The 26,517-nt window shown below is 47.4% G+C and overlaps 1 protein-coding gene and 1 long non-coding RNA gene across 4 annotated transcripts; one reads left to right on the forward strand and one right to left on the reverse strand.

Moving 5' to 3' along the window:
- Positions 1-755: 755 nt before the first annotated feature.
- Positions 756-26,243, forward strand: LOC104049870 (hepatocyte nuclear factor 4-beta). 2 transcript variants are annotated; one of them, XM_009510638.2, is made up of 10 exons: positions 756-965; positions 7,496-7,667; positions 9,561-9,655; positions 17,312-17,418; positions 18,500-18,655; positions 19,194-19,281; positions 20,072-20,224; positions 22,270-22,506; positions 23,139-23,252; positions 24,277-26,243. In XM_009510638.2, exons 1-10 carry the CDS (start codon positions 851-853, stop codon positions 24,411-24,413), a joined length of 1,374 nt encoding a protein of 457 aa, XP_009508933.1. In that variant the 5' UTR covers positions 756-850; the 3' UTR covers positions 24,414-26,243. The 2 variants fall into 2 exon arrangements, with proteins under 2 accessions (XP_009508933.1, XP_064315757.1); XM_064459687.1 differs by having other exon boundaries at positions 757-965; positions 24,488-26,243.
- Positions 11,863-15,529, reverse strand: LOC135314805 (uncharacterized). Of its 2 annotated transcripts, none has more exons than XR_010374300.1 (3): positions 15,408-15,529; positions 14,935-15,109; positions 11,863-13,921 (listed from the first exon to the last, which is right to left on the reverse strand). It is a non-coding gene; the product is annotated as an uncharacterized LOC135314805 (long non-coding RNA). The 2 variants fall into 2 exon arrangements; XR_010374301.1 differs by lacking the exon at positions 11,863-13,921 and adding an exon at positions 14,034-14,368.
- Positions 26,244-26,517: the final 274 nt, after the last annotated feature.

Genomic DNA, 26,517 nt, shown 5'->3' on the forward strand with positions numbered 1-26,517 from the left:
GTCAGCGTGAAATGCAACACCACACATCTGCAAGGGATTCTGCCTGGTTACTTCCAGCCTTTTCCATTTTCATCATTTGCCATTGCTTGAAACCTTCTGCCCTAACAACTCGCAGCCACAGCCGAGCTCTTTCTCAGTGGGAGCTCTGGGAGACTGGGGCTGCCTGCAGTCAGGAGGGAGAAGATGCAGGTGGCGGTGGGTGGGAGAATTCACCCCCCTGCCTACGGGGCAGGGTGAAACCATGCGGTGGCTGTCACGAAGCCTCATTCTTCCCTTGCAGCAGTAACGCAAGGTGTGATCGCTGGGCAGCACTGTTGGTGCCTCATGGCAATGCCTCTGGTTCTCAAAGCTGACCAGTCTTGATGGTCTTGGTGACACGGGCTCATTGTCTTCACCAGCTTCGAGTGACATCATTTGGTCTTTTCCCCGGTGCTGGCAGCCGAGCAAGGTGACATCGGCACGGGCACTATTTGACACGACCACCCCTTTGCCCTGGAAGGGCAGCTCGTGTGCGCAAATGCCTCCCCGCAGCCCTTTTCAAAATGTTTGCGCAGGAACGGCCATAAAACGGGCTGTATTGACCCAAAGATGCAATCCAAGTCGTTTGAGCCTAGGCCTTATCTACATCATATTATCAGGCCCAGATGCACCCTGGGAAGGGAGGGGACTGTGTGTGCAAGAGGGAATGGCTTCGCCCCTTCTCTCCTGGCACGGGGAGGGGACTGTGGCCAGAGCTGGGTAATGATTTGTCATCGGAAGGGCTGGGGTGTCTCTCTTTGCAGAGGAAGCCTTGGCCGTGATTGACAGCAGGGCTGTTTTTTGCCGCTTCCCTTGCTGTTGACAAGTAATAATGAAGCTTTGTCAGTCCATCATGGACATGGATATGCCAGATTATGTTGACTCCTTGGACTCCTCTTATACCATGCTGGAATTTGACAACCTTCGGGTGCTCCCCAATAACACTGGTGAGATTTCTGTTCGCTTCCTCTTGAATAACTTCCACTATCTTTGTTATGAAGCTGAGCACCTAGGAAAGGCAGGTAGGAGGTGTGGGGCAAAGGGTGGAAAGGGTATTTAAGCAGCTGACCTGTCAACTTCTGTTGCATCTGCAGTTACGTTTGGGCTGAAATGGGGCCCCCTCACTTGCGGGTCCTATTTTGAGTTATTCTTTTCCTCGGTGGCTGAGCATCATGTCCTGAAGGGCCCGCAAGGTACTGCAAATCTTGGCAGAGCTCTTCGTGGCACGCCGTAGCTTTGTCCCCCTGTATGACTTATGAGAGGAGTTATTATCAGTATTTCTTCTTTAAAATGTCTGTTTCATTCCCATACGTGACTCAGGTTCATATTTAATCCTTGGAAAAAAATGCCGCCTCAAATGGCATTGGTCTGTTACACAGAAAATACACCGTGTGTCCACTTTAACTTGTTCCTAGGACCTTAGTTGGAGAAGCAATATCCAAATCATTACCTGCCTTATATTTTTTTCTGGCTACCAAGATGGCTCAAAACCTTTTACAGCACGCAAAGACCTTGGCTGCAAGATGTGTTTATATGCAGACTTCCGCTTTGTTCACAGAAATAAAGTGTCTTGTGTGATATTTAGGTTTTGAGTAGTCAAAAGTACTCTGACATGAAGCGAACGCTATTCTGTGGCATTAACTGTTCACTGTGTGAAAAATAAAGGCCATTTCAGTCATATAGCATGAAACCAGCCGCGTAACTGAATGAGATTCCACCATTAGCAATGTCTTTGGAGACTTTCGGCAGCATTTCATTTAATTTGTTAAGATGCTTAGTGAAATTGAGATGGGATTTTCAGGATTTCACGTTTGCTCATTAGCTGTCTCATCAAAAGAAATCAGAGTTTCAGTAGGGCTATCGCCTACAATATAAAACGATTAGACTTATAACTGTGGGACATGGGGGAATGTCAGGAGACGAGTAGAGTTAAAATGCCCAAAGAAACTTGACTTTAAAGTTGACTTCAAGAAAAGCTCTGCCTGTCCCTAAATAAAAGATTTTCAATATTATTTTTTTTTGCCAGCTCCAGATACACAGGATCTTATTTCTTATTTTTGCAGAAAGGTTTCCATCTGACTTCCTACTCCAGAAATGTTATTTAACACAGATGTTTCTCTCTGTCACTTGCTGCTGAACAACAAGATACTTTTAAATTTTCAGAGTGGTACAAATTTCCTCAAAATTGAGGATAATTTTGCAAATTAACTACCAAAACCTGTTTGGGGCTCTCTGTCGTTTCATGCTGTGGAACTGACAGGTTGAGTTTTTTTCTGAAGTTTACCTAGATCGGTATTGCGTTATTTGTCTAGCTGTTAATGAGTAACCGGTTCTCTCAGGAACTAGCTGTTTTGAAATTAGCTTGTTTGTCTTGGGTAAGTGTCCTCTTCTACCGTTTGTAAAAATAACTTCAAAAAAGACCTGAAAAGTCCATGCATGGAAATATATTGCTCACCAGCTGAGTTCAGTTCCCACAGGTAACCCAAAATAACAGTTCACACAGATACTCTGTAGTTTCAGAAATATTTTCAAAGTTGTTAGAATCAAGGCATAATCTCATTTTAGGTATTTTTTTAAAAATATACTGCATTGTTTTAAGCCATATCTTTCCCACTGTGCAAGACTATTCTGTATTATTTCCCCTACTAAATCTAATGGCAGTTTTGCCCTCTATATACACAAATGGGAAGGGGGACAATATTTATTTCAATGGACTCAGGACTTTTTCTTACATTCTGAACAATTTTTGAAGTGAAAATTATTTTCAAATAACGTCATGCTTCCTTAAAACCGTTTCCTCCTTCAGAATATCCTTTCATCGACATTTTGGGTTGATTAACGATGTGAAGCACTTCTGGTGCTGAGCTTTTTGCTTCAAGAAGCTGCTGCTATAGTTTTGAAATTTGCCTAGATATATATTTTGAATTTTCCACCTTTAAGCAGCCCATAATTTGCCAAGTATTTTAAGACTAATTCAAAATAAATAATAAAATCCATTTTGGGAGGGGAGGAGGAGTGTAAAGAAGTTGTTTGTTTTAAATAGAAAGAACAGCAAAGGAAATGAACAAAAGTCAATGCGAATCCTGTCTTTCCCTTACATGTGTTGTAACGGCAGAAATTTTCCCATTCTGTGCAAACTTGGTTCCTTTACCTTGGCTGCCATTACAAGCCATATTCTCACTTGGGTTTTATGTGCTGTTAAATACCCATTTCCTCATGCTCTTGTCAGAGTCGTCATTTCACTTAAAATATGAAGCATTATTGAAATATTGTAGTAATTCTTCAGCCGAGTGTCGGCGAACACTTTCTCCCACGGTGATGCTCCATTTCCCATCTCAGCACTCAAACACCACGCGGGTGCTTGGGACTTTGGCACAATGCTGGAAAAACACCATTCCCAGCCCTGCTGCAGTCGGACCCAATTCAGGCCATGAAAAAGCCATCAAAGATATTTTCACGGTGCCCGATCATCCCTCAAACTGCACACGTGCTTGCAAGGAGCTCTGGCCTCTCTGGCTGGCCTCTTCATCGGTGTTACTGTAGGATTTGGGAACACTAGGTCAAGCCTATGCTTTATATCTCAAAAACTCTCCCTCTATTTGCTAAAAGCTGATGTAGAAAGCAGCTGACCTGCACATGGCCAGGGCTTCAGTGCCAGACCCCATCCAGACCTATGTATGTATGCACAGGTTTCGCAATGCTGGCTTTGGCCACTAAGCCTGACTGCGTGTGCATGCCCTAAACCCGCATTTATGCTCTCTTTACGTTCAACACACGTAACTTGGGGATTTTTTTAGCTGCAAATTATGTGCACCAAGACTGGCTTGGATTTCTGGGTAGGTAAAAGCAAAAACCATTCTGGAAAGTATTGCAAAGTAATTCTCTCATACTGTGCGCATCTAGAAAAGATGTAGCCATTAACATAACTGAAAAGAAGAGCAGAAAAGAGGTCTGCAGTGGTCAGGTATTGTGCAGAGCTCTAGCTCTGAATGGAAGCCAGACGCCGTTCCCCAGCAGCGCCTTCACTGAGACCAGTCTCACTGTCATTTCTTACTACTGTAAAACTTGTCATCTTCATTTCAACCCTGGTTAGGTAATGACTTACATACAGAGGCAGTAGGTAACAGGAACTTGTATGCATTCCAGTTGTGAGCTTGGATGCCCCCAAAGCTGGTGAAGCCACTGGGATACTCTCATCGGCATTAGGGAGGCTGTAGTTCCTAATCTGCATGCTGCTTATGTGTAATTTAAGAAAGATGGTTGAAGCTGCAGATTTTTCTGCCAGTAAATGTCCTGGATGGTCCTAGTGAGGAGTCTGGCCGCAATCACAGGTCTTCACTTCAGCCTGGGACCCACACAAGGTTGAGATGAGTTATGGTCTCCTCTTGGAGACCGTCATCAGTTGCATCTCTCCGAGAAATTTCAGAGGCCCTGCAGCACGGCTTAGGAGCTCTCCATTATACCTCAGTGATGAGCCTCTATAACCAATACACGTCTCTGAGCATCTCTCTCCAGGGTGGTGTGGGTAGTTGTGAGCACGCTTCAGTTGTTGTCAGCCAGCTGGGCTCTGACCAGATCCATCCTAGCAGCCCTCGAGCCCATCTCAGTGCGGTGCTGAGCTCCAGTTAGCAACCCTTCTGGAGAGGCACAGCACGTTAAATGAAGCTCTGAGTAGGTTATCGCCTTGTGTCAGGCAGGGCTGAAGTAATCGGTCTACAGTTTTCAGCTGATTTCACAGGCAGGCGACTGTGCTGGCAGGGACCCTGGCTTTCCTCTGCCTTTCCTAGCAGCGATCAGCCCAGACATTCCCCAAATACTGGGTAGGTTTGAAAGCCGCATCAAAAGCCTTCTGATGCATGCAATATCAGTTGTGCCTTTGTTCTTCTCTGAGCTATTTCTCATTTGGCACTCATCATTAGCTGGTGACAGGATTTTGTAATTAAAATTTATCATCGTAATTAACATGTGCGTACTGGCTTAGGGCTTTGGTTTTCCTTAGCTTTTTAAAATTTCTGTTCACGTTCAAACAAGCTGAAAAGGGCACGTGGCTACCTAACAGGGACTGAACTTTTAGCGATGTATCTGCCCTAACAAAGAGCCACCCAACTCAGCTGTAGCCCGTGGGCTTGTCTGTGTTTTCACGGGCGCAAGTGAGGGCAAAATTTGGGTTGCTAGCTTCCATGGGCCCTCGCATGCTCGGTGCTGATGGTCCTTCCTCCAGTAATACTTGGTTTAAGGCCAGATTATTAATTTCTTCCTTATATCAGCAAGCAGCTCCTCACATGTCCTACTCGCATGAGGGAAAAAAGTCTTCTCTGGTAAGTAAATGCTTTCCAGAATCAGGAACTTTTTGCAGCCCAGGCTCAGCTGAGATGAAGGTCTGTTGGAGACCCAAAGTGTAGGACCTCGGCTTAATTCCTCTGAAGTCAGTAGAGAAAGCATGAGCGGATCGAAGAGAAAATTGGCCTTCTTATCTTTATTTTTGTTGCGCAATTCTTTTTAAATGGAATCCAGCACACTCAGCGCATTTGTTTATGATCATACGTTCCTTTAAAAAAAATAGATGGAGCAACAGATGCACGAATGTTTAGCAGTACAGTTACCCTTGGAATATTCTATTCTCAGCTCATTTAACACTGAGTTATAAATCAAAATGAAACAAAGAATTAATGTAAAAAAAAATATAAAAATCAATGTAAATTACCATTAAGCACCTCTGACGCAGACGATGTTCCCAAAAGACCCAAGTGCAACTTACTGACAAATGTCGGAGCTGGGAGCATCTTACACGGATTTTGGGAACAGGTAAATCCCAATTCCTGTCATTGTGACCTAAGAATGATTTTGATGCTGTGCGTCTTTCTTGTCATGTGGCTCCCATCTTGCTACAACCTACTTATTTATTCATCCATATGTTAGAAGGTAAAATATAGATCAAAAGGGTTTTTTTGCAGGGGTGAAAGGAAGCCTGACCTTTGCATTTGTGAAGTGTTAGCTAAAAATGTCTTAGTCTTAGCCTTAGCTAAAAAACTTTCCAGTTTTTTAAATACTAAATCTTTATTGGCTTGGGGGGGGGGCTTTTGATTACAATTTTCATTGCATAGCAAATATTTTCACTATAAATTTCTTATGTGTAGTCACATACAAAAATAGCTCGCGCTCTCTCTCTTTATATATGCACGTTGTGTGTGGATTACCCAAAGCTATTTTTATGTATTATGCATTAGAAGGCTTTCTCTAGGCTGTCCAGCTCAGACCCAATTCCTCCCCTTTGAGTCATTTTCTCTAAGATTTGTCATAGCTCAATACAACAGCAGCGGAGCTTTCCCCATCACCGCCCGTCTCTCTGCGAGGCAGGATGCCTCTTGTCCCAGAGGCTTTGCCGAGGTCACCGTAGCAGGAGATCGGCTCCCCTGGTGCGAAGAACATGCTCCCAAAGGTGCGATAAATGCATAAAACCATCCTGCAGCGAGTGCCCAGGTCAGGACAGACTCCACAAACATTCCTCCTCCTGGCGAGATGTAAACACTGTCATCTGCATCTTCTCAAGTGTCTCTTTTTTTATTTTCTTTTTTTTTTATTTTCTTTTTTTTTTTTTCTTCCCCAAGCTGTGCCTCAAATTAGGAGGATTAAGAGGGCAGCGAGTCTGGTGGTTAAGGCCAAGGGAAAAGTTTAAAGGGGCGTTTTCAGCAGTGTATACACAGGCCAGGCAGGGGCAGAGCTATTCCTGCCCCAAATGAGTGGGTGCAGACAGAGGACATGACAGAGGGCATTCATATGACCTAATTTTAGGTCCCTAATTTAGAAGGTCGATCTTCCTGCACCCCTCCATTGCTTTCCAGTGGAATGAAATGAGCCTCTTCAGAGGGCAATTCAGAGCAGGAACCAGACTTAGAACTAAAGTGACCCCTGTGGGAGCTGCTGTCCCTGTCTTCCAGCTGCAGAGGAGCTCTCAAGAGCACCTTTTGTCTCCAGCAGCTCCATCATGTGCATGAAGTAGTTCATCCTTCCTGTCTCTGCTGTCTCCTCTCTGCTTTTGCTTATTCAAGTTAATGATGGTCTTTCTACTGCCTTCTGTGGGCACCAGCTTTGAACCATGTTCTCCAGGTGTCTAACTGGGGAGGTGGCTCCCCATCCCTCAAAAGCGTATGTCTCACATCCATGTAAGGTTTCTCTGCATCTGTCAAGAAAAGTAGTGGTAGTTGTTAAGTTTGCACGAGCATGTTGGGTTCCGCAGCTTGAAACCCCTCTGTTCACTGAAGCAAAGGAAAACACCCACACCAGAAGCAAAGCAACTGAGCTACTCACAGCTGAGGTTGGGAAGAGCATGACCATCAACCTGGAGGCACATACTACGTGTGCACATGTGCGTGTGCAGCTGGGTCAGACTGTGCTTTGCTTAAAAAAAGCAACCTGCTGCAGCTGATTCTGGTTTCCATCACAGAGGGGTCTAACGGTCTCTGTTCTCTGCCCGCAGAGGCCATCGCAGCCGAATCAACAAACACCAACCTGCTCACCAACGGCATCAGCTCCCTCTGCTCCATCTGCGGGGACCGGGCAACTGGCAAGCACTATGGGGCGTCCAGCTGCGACGGCTGCAAAGGCTTCTTCAGGAGGAGCGTCCGCAAGAACCATGTCTATTCCTGCAGGTACTTGCCTCTTCTGCAACAGATACAATTTATTGACGCTATAAATAATCTAGGGTAGAGACCAGGTTGTACAAAGGGGCCCCTATCCCAAATGCTGAATTACCATGCCATGAATGCTAACAGCAATAATGCAGTTTATTTTCTGGCTGGAAGACAGGGAGCTAAGGAGTAAGCGAAGTCCTATCTCGTCTTGGGCCCTGACACCTTTTGTGACACCGAGCATTCCATTTTGCGAGTTCACTGTCACTGCTTTCCCCACAGACAAACTTATAGACCTGAGGTTTGACTGGTGTGTATAGCATGTAGGTACAGCTTCTGGGTGTGGAGTGACACCGTGACCTCGTCACAGCCCAGCAAGGGAAAGCCAAGGTGGCAAAAGACCAAAGCTCCAGAGATTTCATCTCTAACACAGCCTTTCTGTATTTTCCCAGTAAGAAGCAACAAGCATCCAAGAACTTGTCACCTCCAAAGCCTCCACCTCCCCCACAGCTTCTCCATTTCTGTTTTGAAATACATTAAACTATGTACGCTGACATATCACTGATGATTTTATAATAATTCTGAGAACCTAGAGTGGACCAGCAATGATTCATGTCCACTTTGGCTCACAGGTATACATTTGAGAGAATTTTTTTACCAGGAGGAGGCCATAAATTATATAGCAGCTATCTTGGTTAACCTTAGAAAAACGGTGTTTATTTTAGCACAGGAAGAAGGGGGAAAAACCCCCAAATACACTCAAGGCTTCATCTCTAATTAAAACCTGGAAGTCTCCTTTCTGTTCCAGAGCTTTTCCTCCTTTAAGGGCATTCCAAATTTTTGCAACGTGACTCACCCTCTTTGCTCAAAATGCTCCTGGGGACCTTATCACTCCAGGACACATCAGCCATGAAAGACACTCGGGGTGACAGCAGAGTCCACCCGCACAGTGCCCACCCCAGGAACCGAGGGATCCCTGCAGGAGGAGGCAACAGCTACTACTGATTTCTTTGAAATTCCAGCTATCAGCCTCCTGGGAGCAGAGCTGTTGCCCCTCCCCAGGAATCCATGAATCTCTGTGATATTTGGCAGCTCGGGGAAGATCCACAGCATCGAAGCCAAGTAAATGGCAAACGCTCGCTTGTCTGCAAATCCTTATTTGGTGAGCTGTGCTGTATTTAGCCCAACTTGGAGCTCGGTTGTTTATCGCAGCCGTGAATTCCTTGGAAACTCTTTGGGCCTTTGTACCTTTGGCTTTTTAGCAGTCTGGGAAAGTGCCTCAGCTTTTACAGCTTGATGATGGTCCCAGAGCAACCCACGCCAACTCCCCTCTGCGTGGCAGATTCCTCTTCCACCGCTTCACCCACCATGCCAAGAGCTGCCAAGTCTACGTGGGCCACCCCTTGAACAGCACACAGGTTCCTAAAACCCCCCTTGAAATGAATAGGAATTAGGAGACCACGTGCCTCAAAACTAGGCTGAAGACACAAAATTGCTTGTGGTCCGTAGTGTAATTATCCTACACAAAGCAGGACAGTGTTAACAGACGGGATCAAATGAGTCCCGACGCCGAACACCCAATAACTGTCTGAAAGTGGGAGAGGGAGTTCCTACGCTGCCAGGCACCGGCACGACTTGAGTCACAGTCACACTTCCACGGCCAAAACCATTGCAGTCCTCGCAGGGTGGGTGGTCTGAAGTTGCTGCGTTCCCAGCTGGCAGGGACGGTGGCGGGGAAGATGAGGAACTGGGCCAAGCCAACATTGATTCAATCCGTTTCTTGCAAACCTTTGGTCCTTCACTGAGTTCAGGCAATGCGTGGCTCAGCAAGGTCTGTATTTGGGGCTGCTCGAGGTGAGCTGGGTGCAGACGCCAGGCTTGTTGCTCCAGGTTTTATGTCCCATCTCCTCCCAGGTTCAGCCGACAGTGTGTGATAGACAAAGACAAGAGGAACCAGTGCAGGTACTGCAGGCTCAAGAAGTGCTTCAGAGCCGGCATGAAGAAAGAAGGTAGGTGCAAAGAGACATCTCAAAACTGCCTGCTGCTGGCTCTGGCCTTACTCCCACTGCAGAGCATGATGGAGAGCAGCAGCAGCCCTGGCCCAGGGAGATGATGCTCGTGTGTCACAGTGAGAGGTTTCTTGAATCTGAAAGCCCCATTTCCTACCTTATCAGATGGGAATTTCAATTAGAGTACTGTAACTGGGAGGCTGTTCTCTTTAGGATATTTTTATACTGGGAAAGAGGTGGGCTTCTTCAGGGTTAAATGAGCCTCTAATTTTTTCCCCAACAGAAATTCTCTTGCTACGTACCTGTTAGTGTGACTCCTAATCCCAGCTGAGACAGTCTCAGTGAGGACCTGCTGTCTTTAGTCTCACAAAGACCAACAGACTACTGCAGAGTAGCATTTAGCAGTTGACTTGGCTGATGCTCATGTGGCTTGGTGCACCCCTCAGGGCAAAGTACAGCCTGAACGCGATGCCTTATGGTGCGGGAGAGGCTCCTCTGTGGCACGGGGCACACAGGCAGTGCTCCCAGAGGCAGATGGCCTCTGTGCCCCCTGAGCTGGGACCTGAGTCAGAGTCAAACCCTTCGGTAGCGCTGCCCTCGTGGTGGGCATAGCACGACCATGGAGGCACAGTTAGCACCAGTACTGAAGGGCCAATCCAGTATTGGCTGATGCCTTTTATTGCACTTCACATTGGCTGTATTAAGAGGGAAGCGGAGCACTGTAGAGCATTTGGGTACCAGTGACCATTGGGAAGTGCCCTTCCAATGCACTGAAGGAAATACTAAGTGCTACAGCGCCTAATGGTAAGCAAGAGAAAACCGACTTCTGTTAACCTATGCCTTAACTCCTTACTGCCAGCTTCCCTGGGAAAGCTTGGGATCTACCATAGCGTTTCTGATCTCTGATCATTCGGTGTTTGCATAGTGCGAGAGCACGGATGATACTATTTTACTTACTCCAAGCTTTCTGGGCAGAGACCGTCTTTGTACGCTGAGTGCTTAGCAAAGTGGGGGCCCAGCCCACAGCAGATGGGTCATCGCCCTGATGCACAGGTAGCTGGGTGACGGCGTCAGCACTCCTCACCTTTATTTGTGCTGTTTTCCAACCCACCGGCAGCTAAAGAGTGGGGGAGCTAGAAAGGAAACTGAAAATTTCTTTCCATACCACCGAGCTAAACGCCTCTTACCCAATGGGTGAAATCATGGTCCCACTGAAACCAAGGGGAAATTTGTCACTGATTTCTGGTAATTCATAAGATTTCACCGGTGATGAAAAAAAATCTTTCCAACCTTCTGACCATATGTTTTCCTGGAGAACGAGGGTGTCTTGCAATTTGGTGTAGGTCATGGCTGTAGCAAAAATGCCTGCTGGTTTAATTTAGGAGAAATGGAGCAAATACAGCAGACGGGAAAAAAATAGCCTCAAAGTAATCAAGACCAAACTGAAGCATATATGGTCAGTTCTAGATGGGGATGGAGCCAATTGCCAATGCCGCAAGCTCCACAGCTTGGTAAGGCTGAAATCTGGTTATCAGCTCCATTCTTTGAGCCGAAGCATGATTTTTATTGGTTTTATGGTAAAAGTTGTAAAGACTTGGCTCATGCCTTCATTATTGATTGCGGCCCAATGGAAGATGACTCAGGTTCCACATAGTCACATTCTTTGAAACGTTTTTATGGGTGCAGAGTCAGGCTGTGTGCTCACAAGCTGCTCATGTGCTCGGTAAGGGAGGTTTTTAAAGCACCTTGAGCAACTGCTGTGCAGAAAGTAGTTTAGCTGACCAGAGCTATATTCAAAGCATGTGTGCAGGACTGTGAAAGAAATTTTCTTGCACAATTGTGTGCACAAAAAGAACAGAGTTATTTGCTTTAGGGTGGTTCTAGATTAATATTAAACAGTATTGTGAAGCATTAGGGAAAAAGAGAACGTGTGTCCTGGGATAGAGCAGCGTGGGGGTGATACAAAGGTTGGCGCATAATTTTTCGGCGGCATGCGCTGATTCATGTTGGGAGGCCACAGCTGTGACATCCACAGTCGAGGCGTCCTGTTGTCCCAGCACTGGCACGCAGGAGTTTGACACGCTCCCTCTCTGGCGCACCGCTTCTCAGCCAGCCCATACAACAGCAGTCAGACTTTCCAGGGTGTGGTAAGAGCGTTGTTTATTCACAGTAGAGGGGAAGAAGCTGGAAACAATCCTTTTCCCAGCCTGTCTGTGACGATACACCTGGGGTGGGGTTAGCAGGGTTGTGGCACCCTCCCACAGTCCCCACTGCCAGCGCCCCACTGCCCCACTGCTCCATGGGTGCGTACACAATATCAGAAAACTTGCTGTTCCCCAGCAAAACTAACTGATAAACTGGAATTTTGCATCCAGGGGGATTTTTTTTTTTTTTTCCAATATTCCTGTGTTGTAAGATGTGACATGACACACTTGGATATTTCTTTCTCTCTTTTTCCCCCATTGGAAATGACTCCAGCGCATAAGAGGTTGAGAGGCGCTGTATTATCTGGCCTGGTAGAAGGGAAATTTCTGCCTTAAAAAAAGCCACATGATGCAAATACCCGAGCTTTACACCGGCTGTCCGTTGGGGCAGGGCTGAGGGCCTCAGCACTGCTGGTCCCGGGAGCACGGTGCTATATATATATATAACATGGGCTATAGGGTCACTATGGGCTTGGGGCAGCTGGGCAGAGGCTGTTGAGAAAATATCAGTAGGGTCTGTTAGATTGTCGTGTTTGTACGCTGGGAATGTGATCCTGCTTTCGGAAAGGACCAGGACGGTCCCACACATGAGCCCAGCATCTCCAGGCTTGAGCATTGAGATGGAATCCAGCGAGATCGAGATGGCACCAGCGAGAGCAAGAAAGGGCCAAGACCTGAGCCTTGTGGAAAGTCCAGTCCCCAGATTTCCTAGAAATTAGCTCATTCAGAAACACTCCTATCCCAATTACATTTCTGGTATCAATAATTACAAGTAAAAAAAACATTAACGTCAGGATGAGGGGAGAGGAAAAGGCTTGCTTGAACGCAACCCCCTTCTCGTCTCCCGAACTGCCACTATGATCAGGATATAAGATTTTTACCGGAGGTTCGTTCCTTTATCCTTGCTTTTCTGTTAAGGCTGGGACTGTACTGCAGGGTGGTCTGGGTGTTTTGGGGATTTTCTGCCCGTTCTCCCTGATTTTCTCTACTTGCACAGGAGAAGGTTCAATTTCTATTGTTTTGCACGATGCTACCGGACAGGTTTTTGGTCACCACAGCATCAGCGAGTGAGGAGTGCACCAGATACTTAAACATCCAAAGGAAACAGCAAGATACTATTTTTAGTATCTCACTGAGATCATGTTTAACCTTGACTAAATTATCAGGGTGTGATTTTTGAAGTGAGCCAGGTCATCTACTTGCATGGAGTTGAGCATCTGAAAACTTGGAAGCCTTTTGAAATGCCAGCACTGCACTGTCAGGGCTCAGTTTGCTGGCGAAAAAAAGAGGGGTTAATATTTAACCTCTCATCCCCTTTGAAGTAATTTATGAATGTACATGAACTCCTTTAGTTTTACGCAGAACTAAAAAGAATTATTGTATCACTTAGAGCCACAACACTGTGGGAAGATTTGAGGCTATTTTTTGTTTATTTTTGTTAAATTGGACAGGTTTATAGGACAGGGTTTTTTACTGTTTCACAGGACCTCTATCTTGTTTCATACCCTCTGTTTGTACATCTCTTCTGCCAGCTTTTAGAAGGCTGAGACTGCAGCTTGTTGCAAGAATGGATGAACAAGTTGAAGGATCTTCCCCACTTTGTGATAGTCATAAATCAGGCCAGAAGCCCGTAAAATGAGTAAATGTGCAAGTACCATTGGGAATTATTTGCAAACAAAATATACCACACCTACAAAATCAGAGGTAGCTTGGGGAAGAAGAATTATTTGTGCATATAAATTAATCAGACAGCAGAAGGGGTAAATCTGGAGACAGAAACACTGTGAGCGCCGGGGAACGCTGGCACTGTGGTGGGGCACTCGCACCTCCCTCCTCCTGCTCTCTCTTTATGGCATTTATTAATACATTTCCAACTTCATTGGTGTTAAACAGGGTTGTTTTTTAGTGGAATAATAATGGAAAAGGTAACTGCCATGCAGGCAGGGCTTTAACCTCTGCAGTTACGATGGAAAGTTACTGGTGTGCTGCTCTCCCCGTCCAGTCAATGCCCGTGCCCGTATGTATTGGACTCCCTGGAGGTTCCTCATCACAGGCTCTGTACCTATGTGGCAAGGCAGCAAGGACAAATTGTTTGGGAAACACGGGTTTGTTGCAATCCCACAAACACGCCGCTGTTTGCTCAAGACCTGCCACGCGCGCTCTGCAGCCTGCCAGGCTGCCGGCACCCCTGGTGCGCCCGTGGCAAAAGGGCCAGGCTTGCTCTGAATAGCAAAACCCCTCCGACAGCTCCTCTATATCAGATGGAGAATATGTTTTCCATCTGCTTCCCACACTCAGGACATGTCGTAGCTCTGGACAGTTCCCCAGAGGGAGAGACAGGCACCATCTCGCCCCTTTCCCTGGGGGAGATGGCGGTTTGGGGACACGCTGTCCCCGGCCGGCAGCGTCGGGGGGGCTCGCTCCCACGGACGTGCCTCGTGCGAGGCTGCGGCGGCCCTTCCCAGTGTTTATTGGCTTTGGGAACTGGAGCGCTGCGCAGAGGACAGGGCTAGAGGAAAAAAGAAATGGGTGAGCAAAGCTTTTGCCAGGCATATACTGGGAACAGTAGTCCCTGGGAGAGAGTGGGATCCAGCACCGGGATTTTAGTCCTTCCTACAAGTTTGTGAGTTTTATTGACTGCAAAGCCAAGATCACACCTGAGCCCGAGCACCCTCAGCACCAGCACACCCCGATGCCTCACCACGACTGACCTATCCCTTCCCTTTTACAGGCACAATAAATATAGCAATATAATTACCACAGAGTAATTTTTGTGGCAGGTAAAACATTAACTCCCTTTTGTATCTAATTCCATCACATCTTGGGTACTTTCAGCGATAACACCCAAATCACCTTGAGAAAGTCGGTCTGTACCATCCACTTACACTTGGAAGACTGAGCTTATCAGAGTGTGAGCGAAGCACTGAAATATGTGCCATAAAAGGAGCTGGGAAGAAAACAGGCTGAGGGCTCTTAAAGGAGTCTGTCATCGGGGACTAGGGACTAGGGCCAGCTCTGCCTGGGTATTTCCGCAAAATAAGATGCGTAACTCAGCTGGAAAGGCAAAATTCGTACCTTTTCTTGCCAGTGGGCAACAAGAGCCCCAACACACCCAGAGATCTCCGTGAGGGAACATCTGATAGGAAACCAGGCACAGCAGGTTGGGTGGGGACTTCCCAAGGACATCAGTGATGACATGGATTTATGCGGGCTTGTTTCTACTCGGTGCTGGATGCTGCTGCTTGTCTTTCTGGTGTACCAAAAAAAAGCCAGGAAGGGTTAATCTGTTGTGAAGATTAATCTTCACACCTTCACATCTTCCAGCTTCAGACTGGTGGGGGACCCCAGCTGAACAGCCTTTTCCATCACCCCCCGCATGGGTAGGGTAACGTATGCTGCTGTCTAGGGTAGGCCCGCTGTGCATCCCAGTACTTGTACTTGTTTGCTCTCTAAATTGATGTCCGATTGCTTCTACTTAGTACCCATAGCCTGAAAAGGCTTCAGGAATATGTAAGGGTGATGCATCTTTTACAAATCGCTGTACGCACCCAGCCCCTTGCAGGCATTTGGGAGAGGCTGCCTCCAAGGTGCAAATGGCTTTGGTGGCCGGACCCCAGCAGAGCCCCCCCAAGCACACCCAGCTCAGCAGCGAGCGGGTCCTGACTGACAGCAAGGCTGAGCCCCAAATCCTGGTAAATAAATACTACACTCCCACCGATAACAGGAGATATTGATTTTTGTCACTGTTGCCCTTTCACTTTTTTGGCCCCTCATCAGAGGCTGGTTAGGAAAACAGGTCAGTGGTTGGAGCGGAGCTGACAAAAAAGCCCCCTCCTTCCCACCCTGTGCATGAAACGGTGCCCACATTCTTTGCCTGAATTCAGAGAAACGTGCCCCGTGCAAAGAATGACGCTTGCTCTAAAGCAGGGCCCAGCGGCGAGGCAAAGTCTCAGAAGAGTGACGGCAAAATGATTTTGCTGACTCTGCAAAAAATCGTTGCTGGAAAAATCTTCTCCAGTGGCCGCTTTTGAGACAAAACCGCACTGTGTCACATCCAAGGGGTTAAAGCACAGAGTGAAACAGTGCTTTGACAGCTACGTCTGAGTCATTCCCCTTAAATAAAAACTAAATAGAACCAAAAGGAGCCTGCAATTGCTGTGTGAAGGAGGAAGGATGTGCTGCATTATCACCACATGCTAAACCTTCCTGCTCCTTCTGCTTTAAGGACCTGCTAATTGCCTTCCCCGAGCTTTACATGGCCAAGACATATGACCTAGCAGGAAAACGCTGAGTCTGCATTCGGGCTCCTTCCTCCAGCCCCATGTGGGCTTGTTTACTGCCAGAGGGAGGCAATAAGGCTCAGGGGAGAAACTAATGCTGAAAACAAGGTTGCCTTACGCCTAAATTCAGCTTTTTCCTCTGCTGCTGTTTTACTTGATGGCTGCAGTGGAGGTGAGTCGGTTCTTGGAGCCTGTGTTGCAAAAATAAAGCTACTGAAACGCAATAAATCCCTTATGTTCGACATGGAGGGTTGACAGAGCATGGGGCTACACGTGGCTTGTGTTTCTGGGGAAAGGATGGTTTAAAGAGTGGAATAGACCTCAATAAATGAGTATTTTTCTTTCTATCTCACCATGGCACGGCTGTACCTTTTAGTTTGCAAAAAGCCCAGGGCTGATCGTCACTCTGCGGCGGTCACTATGGCGTGTCCAAGGAGCACTGTATCACTGTTATTAACAGCTCGGGACACCCTGAGCTGATCTGCGGCAGTGATTTGCACAGGGTGCCAGCAGAGCTGGAGGCAAACCCCAGCTTGGTGTGCTCCCAAAGCTGCGTGCAGGCATTGCCGTCCGGGTTACGGGCTCATTGAGATCAGCACTGTGAAGGGCAAGGCCGAGGGAATGGTTTTAAGGTGGGATCAGTGAATTTCAGCTTGCTTTCTTTGGAGCTTCCGTAACGAGGTGACTCTTCCTGCTCCCCGTAAGTGGTGGAGATGTCCCCTGGGGACCACCACCTGCGATGCCTCAGGGGCAGGGGACACTTCAAGGCAGCCTTGAGGTGGAATTAGAGGATATGACGGCAAAAAGGGTGTCGGAGGCCAGGACTCCAGCAGTGTGGGTGCATTGCCAAGTGAAAAGGCTCGACATCAAATCCCCAAGCTCCCCCTGAGCTGCATCAAACCCAGTGGGACCAGCTAAAGTCCCGCAGGGGTTGCTCTGGCTGCCAAATGGCCTTATCTACCCTCCCTCTGTTGCTCCTGTGCTTCTCCCTCACTGGTGGTCTTTCCCTCTCCCCAGTGCCTGTTTAATCCTACTCCATCATCCAGCAAGGTCAGAGGGTCTTGCGGGCACTAAAGCTCCATCCACGCCCGTTTCGGGACCACAGGTAACAGCAGCCGTCGGCTGCGTGGGAAGTTTCTTGCTAACACGACCACTCCTCACTCTCGTTTCAGCCGTGCAGAACGAGCGCGACAGGATCAGCATTCGCAGGAGCAGCTACGAGGACAACGGCTCCCTCTCCATCAGCGTGCTCACTCAGGCGGAGGCCATGGCGCAGCAGGTACGGCATGCGGTGACAGCCCTCCGCATGAGTATGTGGCCTTCAGCTATCCTATATCGGGTTACGAGCTCGCTAAACCAACCAGGGCTGCATCTTTTTCTGCCCTTGGATGGCTCTTGCACAAAGCCACAGGGAAGAAAACGCATTAGAGAGATCCAAAAGCAGGCAGTAAAAATCCTTGGTGCATTATCAAGACTACCTGCCCAGAAAGGAGCAGACGAAGCCTTTGGTGTGTGAGACTCAAAGCTGAAATTCCAAGGGCTGAGATATGTTGCAGACTCCAGGTTCCCTCTGCCTCCAGCCTAAATTGTTGCTGCATCCCTAAAATCTCACTGAATTTCACGCAGAAGTTTCTCTCTCCTTGCTGCACGCTCTGTCCTGCGTGGAACGTAATGTTCCCGTCATGGTCGATTATATCTTTTCTTGTAACTTTACCAGGGAAACAATTTTAGGGGAGAAAAATAAGGCTAATAAAATCACTGGGCTTCAACTAACGCTGATTGCTTTCTTATTTCATGTACCACAATGAATTTCACCCTGCCCATCCTTTAAATTCTTATGCAAATATCCTTTCTCCACTGAAACATACTGTCCAGATGTTGCATATTACACGCAGCGATGCACCCACTTCCTTTTCAAAAATTTCCCTCTCTCCACCAGATTTTTAGAGACTGAAAGGGGTGGTTTTTGTCCCAGACAGCTCCCTGGGGGAGGAGGGCTGGATGCATTTCATGCATTTGGTTGGTTAGGTGATTGGTGGGAAGCTGGGACCCGGTGCTGCTGGCTACTGCTAGGAACAGGAACATTAATCAGATTTTGTCCCGAGCCAGCCTGGAGAGTGGGAAAGGAGGCAGAGGAGGGAGGGGTGTCTGTTGGGACTGAGCACCACCTCGTGGAGGCTGCACATTGGGCAGTACACGCCGCTGAGCAGATACGCGAGCAACAACGGCAAAGGTCTTGCCGACGGCTCGATGAGGTCAACGTCTGTGAAGGGTCCCCATGTTATCAGTGAATCGCTGCTGTCGAGGATGACAAAACAGCACGGATCTATCCCAATGCAACCAGGCTGCTTCTCTTTCAGTATTCATCGCTGAGTCCCGTGCACAACATGGACATTGCTATGAAGAAGGTTGCGACCATCAACGACGTGTGCGAATCCATGAAACAGCAGCTTCTGGTGCTGGTTGAATGGGCAAAATACATCCCGGCATTTTGTGAGCTTCCGCTTGACGACCAGGTAAAATGCAAATGCCTCTTCCCTGCAAACCCCTTGCCTTCGACAGGAATTCCCAACCATACCTTTCAACAGGAGAATGACATTAACGTATAGATCACCCTATGCAGAGCAGCAAACTAGCAGGGGAGAAAGAATAATGAAGGACAACGGATCGATAAGTCGAGTAGCCAAAGTCCCCCAAAATATAATAGAGTCGGTCACTCCAGTCTGCACAAGGACCCAGTCAAAATAGACTGTTTTCCCTTTATTGATACCTGATAGTTGAATATAAAAGCCATTTACTTCCTAAGAACTCAAATTACTCAAGGCCCTCTTTGCTCTTACAGCTGAAAACAACTGTTTATTTAGCTTGCCATGGATGTAGCACTGCTGAAAAGTGAAGATATACTAATAATTTCTAGCTCTTAATAGCACTTTATCTGTAGATCTGCGCTATCTAAACAAACACCAAATTTGGCTTAATCTAAACAGCAACAGCTCACTGTTCTGGTCGCTGCATTTCAAATGTAATATTATTTTTCATCTGTGCCATCTCCAGGTTGCCTTGCTCAGAGCCCACGCGGGGGAACACCTGCTCCTCGGGGTAGCCAAGCGATCCATACCATACACCGATTTTCTGCTATTAGGTAAAGTAGTGAAATACACTCCTGCTTTTATAATTTGCACACCCGACTCATTGCCAAGTCCCCTGCCTGCCTGAAATCCTCTCTGCGCTCCCGGGCACGGTCTGCTCACCTGGCTTGAGACGAAGTGCTTGAGGAGGTCTCTGGAGAAGCATAAAAAGGAGCGAGCAAATTCAGTGGGACTTTTACAACAGTTTCCTTTGAAAGTGTGCATGAGAAAACCCCCAATACGTACATGGCATCTCAAACTGCTTCGCCTTGTTTTTGTAACTGGAATTGCCAGGACACGGGCAATGAGGTATTTGGGTACCGGTGCTTAAAGGTCCATTAAAAATTATAGTGCAAATGGGTATTTCCTTTTTATGTAGCTCTCTGCCACCAAAAACACAGGTGGGATTATTCTTGGAAAAAATCAGAATCCTGACCTTGAAAGCCACAAGTTAAAGAAAAGAGGGAGGGAGAACTTTGTTTGAAAAAATAACACACCGAAAATAAAGACGCGACGCCACTTGCAAACAGATGCTAGGTATAACGGGGGTAAACCAGAGCAGAACACGGAGCAGGCTTTGTGTAGAGTGTGGGTGTACCGACATGTGCAGACAAGATAATTAAGGACCAAAGAACGAGATCCATGGCTTGCTTCTTAATCGCAAATTGAAGTATGAAGCTGCACGCTGGAAATCTACCGCACGTGGGCACGGGGACCATCTGGCAACATGCCTTGGGGAAACTTCTGGGTGAGACGGTGTCCTCAGAGCTAGAACAAAAATCTGACAGCGAATTTCTCTGTCAGGGAATGACTTCATCATCCCAATGCACTGCCCAGAACTGGAAATTGCTCGCGTGGCCACCAGAATCTTGGACGAGTTGGTGAAGCCCTTGCGGGACATCCAGATTGATGACAATGAGTATGCTTGCCTTAAAGCCATCATCTTCTTTGATCCAGGTAAGCTTCCTTTCCTGATTGCCAAGCATGGGGCTTGAAAAGGAGTTGAGGGCTCTCCAATAACCAGAAACCCCCCCTGGAAGCAGCTCTACATTTCCCCCTGCCTCTGCTGTAATGAGCCATACTTAGTAGTGCTGTAAGGACATGTTAGAAGCGGCCTATTCCTGAACACTTAAGTATTTAGCAAGAAATTACTCCAGTCAGACCGACGTGCAAGACACTGCAGACCTTAGGGGAGTTTTGCTGCTTCTGTAGCTTGGCTTCAGGAAAGCCCATCAGTCTGAAACGAAGATGATGACTATTAAGGACATATAGGCCTATAGTGAATTATGCATAAGCGAAGTGAGTCAACTGAGCAGCAGTGTAGAGCATCCATCAGCGTTCAGAAAGCAGCATTAAAAACCACAGAGAGCTGGGCTGTTCAGAGTACCCAGAAATATCAAGGGTGTCTGCTAATGGATCTCGCTGGCCGTCGGTACCACCCAAGGGCAGGGCCCAACCATACAGGATGGAGAACAGGGAAACACACAGGGGCAAACATAAGCTTGTTTTGACCATTTGCTGTATTCTCCTTCCACAAACATGGGGGTTTCTGTCTCAGCCCAGGTTCCCCCCAAACACTCCCGTTTCCCCCTGCCTACAGCTCACGCACAAACCCCCTCGGTACAACGCTCGGGTCCCTGCAGCGTGTATTGCCTTGTAGCTTGGAGGAGAGCTGGGGGAACGATCCCAAGTCCACAACAATGCCCTTTTGTCTTTGTCATCTATTAGCATGGAGAAATTAGAGCATCTTACATTTTTGCTGTGTTCACTGATCTGAAATCAAGATACAGGAGTTTTAAATACATCATGAACTCTGGCTCGCCAAAGAGCCTGCTGCAGATCTCAGTAAGGCTCACGTTATTAAATTCAGTCTGACAAATTACCTTCTCAGCTGATCAGTATCTCAGCGAAACTTCAGATCATCGTGACAGTGAGGCACTGCAATTGCATCTAAAATGAAAAAGCGTGAAGCTCTGCAGAAGTGAAATTCATTCATGCTAAGAAGCAGGCGTGTCTATGGAGTTACACACTGACATACAACAACTTGTTAACCACTTTGTCTGATCTCTTGGCATGCCCATCTTTAAAACGTGGTGCTTGTGGATTCTTTGTAGATGGTGAAGATAACAGCCCAATGAGCCAGAAACCTCAGTTTTAGGTAGCAGGAGAGGCTGGAGTGGAAAGCTGTAAATCCCGGCACTTCAGCCTACCCAGAATGCACATTTAATTGATGATTAAGCAAAACTGGACCAGTGGGCCATGAAAAATGGACTGACCACAGGTCAAAGACAGGAAATCAAGCCAAGAATCTGATGCTGCAGTGGTGTATTTGCAACAGACAGGCACTAAACCTGCGTGGATTTAGTGGCAGTAGTTGGGACTCAAAGTTCTTAGAATCACAGAATGCCCTGAGCTGGAAGGGACCCGCAAGGCTCACTGAGCCCAGCCCCCGTCCCTGCACAGGACACCCCAAATTCACACCGTGTCTCTGAGGGCCTTGTCCAAGTGCTTCTGGAATATCGCCAGGCTGGTGCCGTGATGCCTCCCTGGGGAGTCTGTGCCAGGGCTCCACCACCCTCGGGGGGAAGGACCTTTCCCTAATGCCCAGCCTAACCCTCCCCTGGCACATCTCCCTGACATTCCCTTGGGTCCTATAAGTTTTCAGGGGAAATTCCAGACCAGTTCCTTGGAAGGACAAATATGGTTCAACTTCTAAATGCTTCCTCTTCACTAATGGCAGTAGCCAGACATATCCATCTGAAGCGAGCTCTTATTTTGTTAGTTTCCCATCAAATTCCCCTTACTGATTTCCTATTCCATATGAGATATGAAATAGTGGCAGCCCAATGCTGTGCAATGCCAGATAAGCTTGGAGACTCTGAGAGGTGACTGTCGGAGGATCACCAGCATCTCATCTTTTTCCCTCTATAGAGCCCAACTGCCAGGGCAACGCTTTCTCGTTACAGAAGCCAGCAATTAACCTCATTTTTTTCCCCTCCCAGACTGCAAAGGCCTGAGCGAGCCCGGGAAGGTGAAGAACATGCGCTTCCAGGTCCAAGTCAACCTGGAGGACTACATCAACGATCGCCAGTATGACTCCCGAGGCCGGTTCAGCGACATCCTCCTCCTGCTGCCCCCGCTGCAGAGCATCACCTGGCAGATGATAGAGCAAGTCCAGTTCGTGAAGCTCTTTGGCGTGGCCAGGATCGACAGCTTGCTGCAGGAGATGCTGCTGGGAGGTATGAACCCTGCTAAGAACGGACAGCAAAGTTGTTTTATTTCAAAAGCATTATAGGGAAGACGTGTGGTAGAGAGAACTTCTCTGGAGGAGGTGTGGTAGAGAGAACTTGGTCTTGGGAGGAGAGAGGTGAAGGCTCAGGTTGAATTGCGGCTTGAACATGGATGCTTCTCACTCCAGTTCAATCCCCAAGGCATTTCTTTCCAGCCCATTGCTGAAAATCTGACCCAGGGACAATTTGTGGTGCTTCACAACAGCCGGGAGCTCAAGTTTTAGGCAATCTACCAAACTGAAGCAATTTTGGTTTTTTTTTGTTAGCAATATGGAAAAGTTATAACTCTGTGGGAAACCCTGATAAGAGCAGTAATTGGGATACACAGAGAGACAGATGAACCATGCAGTCAGTTATTAGCTGAAACCTCAGCTGTCCCAGGAGGTTGCCCTAGACAGTGAGAAGGCTGAGAGCAAAGAGGACAGCGGGGCAGGCAGGAAGCAAAGACGAGCCAGGACATTAAACCCCACCCACAGAGGTCCCCCATGTTCTCTGGAAAAAAAAAAAAAAGACTCAGCCCAGAGCATCTGGCTTCTCAGTAACTATGCAAAGAATGATGTCTTCTCCCACTTCCACTGCAGGAACCACCATTGACCTCCAGTACCAGTCAGGACCTCCCAACCTCAACCTGGAACCACTGCCAGGACACGTCCTCCCAAGCAACATGAGCTCAGTGATTCACACCGCTCCAAACCGTACGTGTCCATTTCTACACTCTCTGTGTCAGCATAACAAAGGGGACTGGATAAAAGAAGCAGTTAAGAAAAAAAGACCTTTAGGTTTATTTATGTTATTAAGCTCTACACTTGAATCAGATCTCACAGGCCCCATCGCTGAATTCTTAACTCTGAAGTCCGGAAATGTGCTTCCAAAAGAAAAGCTTAGACTTCCATGTAATAGCATGATCCAGAGGGATTTTGAGACGCTACTTAACATCACAAGATTAAAAAAAGTAAATCAAGATTGGTGGCAGTGTGTTTCTACGAACGTAGGCAGCGCTGGGGAATCCCACAAAGCAGCACACACAGTTATTAGTGGCGAGAGCCTCCCCGAGTAAAGCATCTTGGTTGCCATCAACCAGAACACAGTATGACCTGAATACAAGACTGTCTTCAACCACTCTGGGCACTGCTGCCAGGCAGTGGCTATTTGTTAAGGCATTTATCCACTGTAGTAGCAAACAGACCATGCTATTAAAAAAAAATAATAATAGTAGAACACGAGTTGCAGTTTAACCACCGCTGCCATATAATCACAATGTCTTGCACGCACAGTCTCCTGCCAGTTAGAATCATCTACCTCTTCAATCATATTTCACTATTTCTCGGCCATATAAATGTTGGCATCACGTATTTTAGCTTTCTTTTTCTTTTTAAGCCACCTTGCAGTAAGGAAGATGAGAGAGATGAAGTGTAGCGGCCAGCAGGTTGAGCTCTCCTCCGACGAGGAGAGGAAGGATTAAAAAGCAGCTGGGGGTATTTCCCAAGCGCAAAACACTGAGAAGAGCTGGTCCGTGCCTCTCAGTCGACCCTGTGCCTCATCACAATCCAGGAAGGAAGAATACGCCTGAACATGCCTGAATTTGGGATAGATCCCCCTGCCCCATCCCCCAAGCTCCTGCTCCTTGGTTCATAGGACGGTTTGCTGGTTTTATTTGGACACTGCTCTACTGAACAGCATCCAGGTCCATGTTAATTCTGTTTCTTTTCTCTCCTACAGCATCTCCTGAAACATCCCTTCCATCTCCTTCTACAAGCACAGGCAGTGAAGACTATAAACTAGGCTCTAGCACAGGACCCAATGCTGTACCGCAGCTCTTACCTCAGGCAGTGATACCCAAGCAGGAGATTTTATAGGGAGAGGTGGAAGGAGAAGCTGGGAGCAATGTGGAAACCATGCTGAAAGTGAAACGGACCCTTTCTCTTTGCAGAGGCAAAGCACAGCAGCGCCCTGCCTGTAGCCGGATCTGGCGGTCGTGCTCTTTCCCATCCGTGAGTCAAGCACCAGGTACCAGACCGCAGCAGGAGCCTCACCACGGGTCTTCCCACCACTTATTTCACAAGTGACTGGGGTTAATGCTCTTCTCAGCAGGACCAGGACTGTAAGCTCTTTGGAGCAAAGCTTCTGACTGCGTTCGTTATCACCGAGCTCCGTGTGATCACGACCCTTTTAAAGCCTTCGGCCGCTATCTTCATAAAACCAAATGCCTTACACAGCTCCTGGTAATCGATGAGTACGGCATGTCAGTACGGAAAGGTCTATCCCCATTCACAATCTAATTACACTCCCACTTCTCCTGCCGCATGTTAAGCTTTAGGAAGAACATCTTCATAACCCTTACTAGCCCCAACGCTTTCTTATTCCACACAGATGTTTCTTGTGCCACACAGACCAGCCAACATTTGATGCTGGTCCGTTATTGTGATCAGGAATGCCAACATTTCGTTATTTTCCATAATTTTTAGTATATCTAGAGTCCAGCTGTGAGTTGTTTGATACATCCCCTACTTTGTGTGCACACCTAACGCAGCTCCACGATGGCGGCAAGGACCTCTGCCTCAGGCCGAGGCTGCTGGCTCAGGTAACACCCACGACTGGCAGGAAGCTCAAGCAGCTGCTGACTTACCAAATCACTGCTTTGTATCTTCCGCAAACGTATTGGGAAGAAGCAACAGCCTTAAAAATGCCCAAACCCCCCTTTTCCCCAGTACACAGGTATGATTTTGCTGTAGTTTCATGTATCCTTGTGATGCCTGCAACCTGAACTTCAAAGCTCTAAATCAGCAAAAAAAGGGAGAGGCAGGTCTCCTGTTGCTGCTGCACTTGATGTAAAACTTAATCAGCACTAAGTGACCGACCACTAACCACGTGACAAGTGTTTTAAATGACCCCAGTAGACGACTACACAACCTCAAACTTCTCCTGACGCGCCGCCCCTGTGGTACGGCGTTTATTCTGCATAAATCAAACCTCATTACAAAGCAGGCTGCTGGGCTGCTACAAAACTTACGCTCCTCTGCGTAAAAGCCCAACGACCGCCCTCGGGCAGCCCCTGGGGGGTGACGGGCGGCCGGACTGAAGGGCGCGACGGACAAGTCTCAGGCCTGACACATCGCGCAGATCTCCCAGCCCAGGTGCATCCCTCTTCCTGGCAAAAACGAGATGACAGCTTTGTGAGGCTTATTTCACGAACGCTCATGAAGCACTTTGAGATCCCCGGGCAGAGACCACCACGGAAATACCACCTTACTGACCGACAGAGGAGCTGGGGAGGGCACCCGAACCTTCATCAACAGGGGAGCACTTTGTCTCCCGGCTACCTTTCTTTCGCTGGGGAGATATCTTAGAGTTGCCATTCTACAGCACAAGAGAGATGTGAAAACCATCCAAGGCTGGGTTGAATTTCACCTAGGATCACAATGTTTTATTTTTCTACCGTCTGTGATGAATTTGATCTGACATTATATGCTGATAACTTTGATTTCAAGCAGCTATTTGTGGAAACCAGGTTCCACCGCAAGCATTCCTGCCGCGAGACAGATGCAACTGCACTTACCCAACATTGCTTCCAGTTCCTCCCTCATGTAGATTACAATACTTTTCCAGAAATTAAATGTACATTTATACTCATTAATGGTAAGAAAATAAATCTATGAGGGAAATAAATTCCATATTCTCGTATTTCATATGGATAGTTCACCTTTTTCTTTAATTCAAAACCAAGTTCTCCAGTTTCTCTATTGATTTCTCCTACACAAATACCTGAGGGATTTTAACTGTAGGGATTTATTTTTCATAAAAAAGAATCCTCTATGGCTGCAAAGGCCAGCTTTCACTGGAGACTGATGTAATCAACAAGCTAAAGTGTAACCTGACAGCATAAAACTGTCCAGGAACAAGCAGCTATCAGACTCGCCCCGCAGTGTTCAGCTAGTGGGGTGAAGGTTTACAGCAAGATCA

The sequence above is a fragment of the Phalacrocorax carbo genome, chromosome 8, assembly GCF_963921805.1.
Source record: "Phalacrocorax carbo chromosome 8, bPhaCar2.1, whole genome shotgun sequence".
Lineage (NCBI taxonomy): Eukaryota > Metazoa > Chordata > Aves > Suliformes > Phalacrocoracidae > Phalacrocorax > Phalacrocorax carbo.

Coding starts and splice junctions, on each gene's coding strand:
- LOC104049870 (XM_009510638.2), top strand. CDS start 851: ATGAAGCTTTGTCAGTCCATCATGGACATGGATATGCCAGATTATGTT. Junction 966..7,495: donor GGTGCTCCCCAATAACACTG/GTGAGATTTCTG, acceptor CTCTGCCCGCAG/AGGCCATCGCAGCCGAATCA. Junction 9,656..17,311: donor AGCCGGCATGAAGAAAGAAG/GTAGGTGCAAAG, acceptor CTCTCGTTTCAG/CCGTGCAGAACGAGCGCGAC.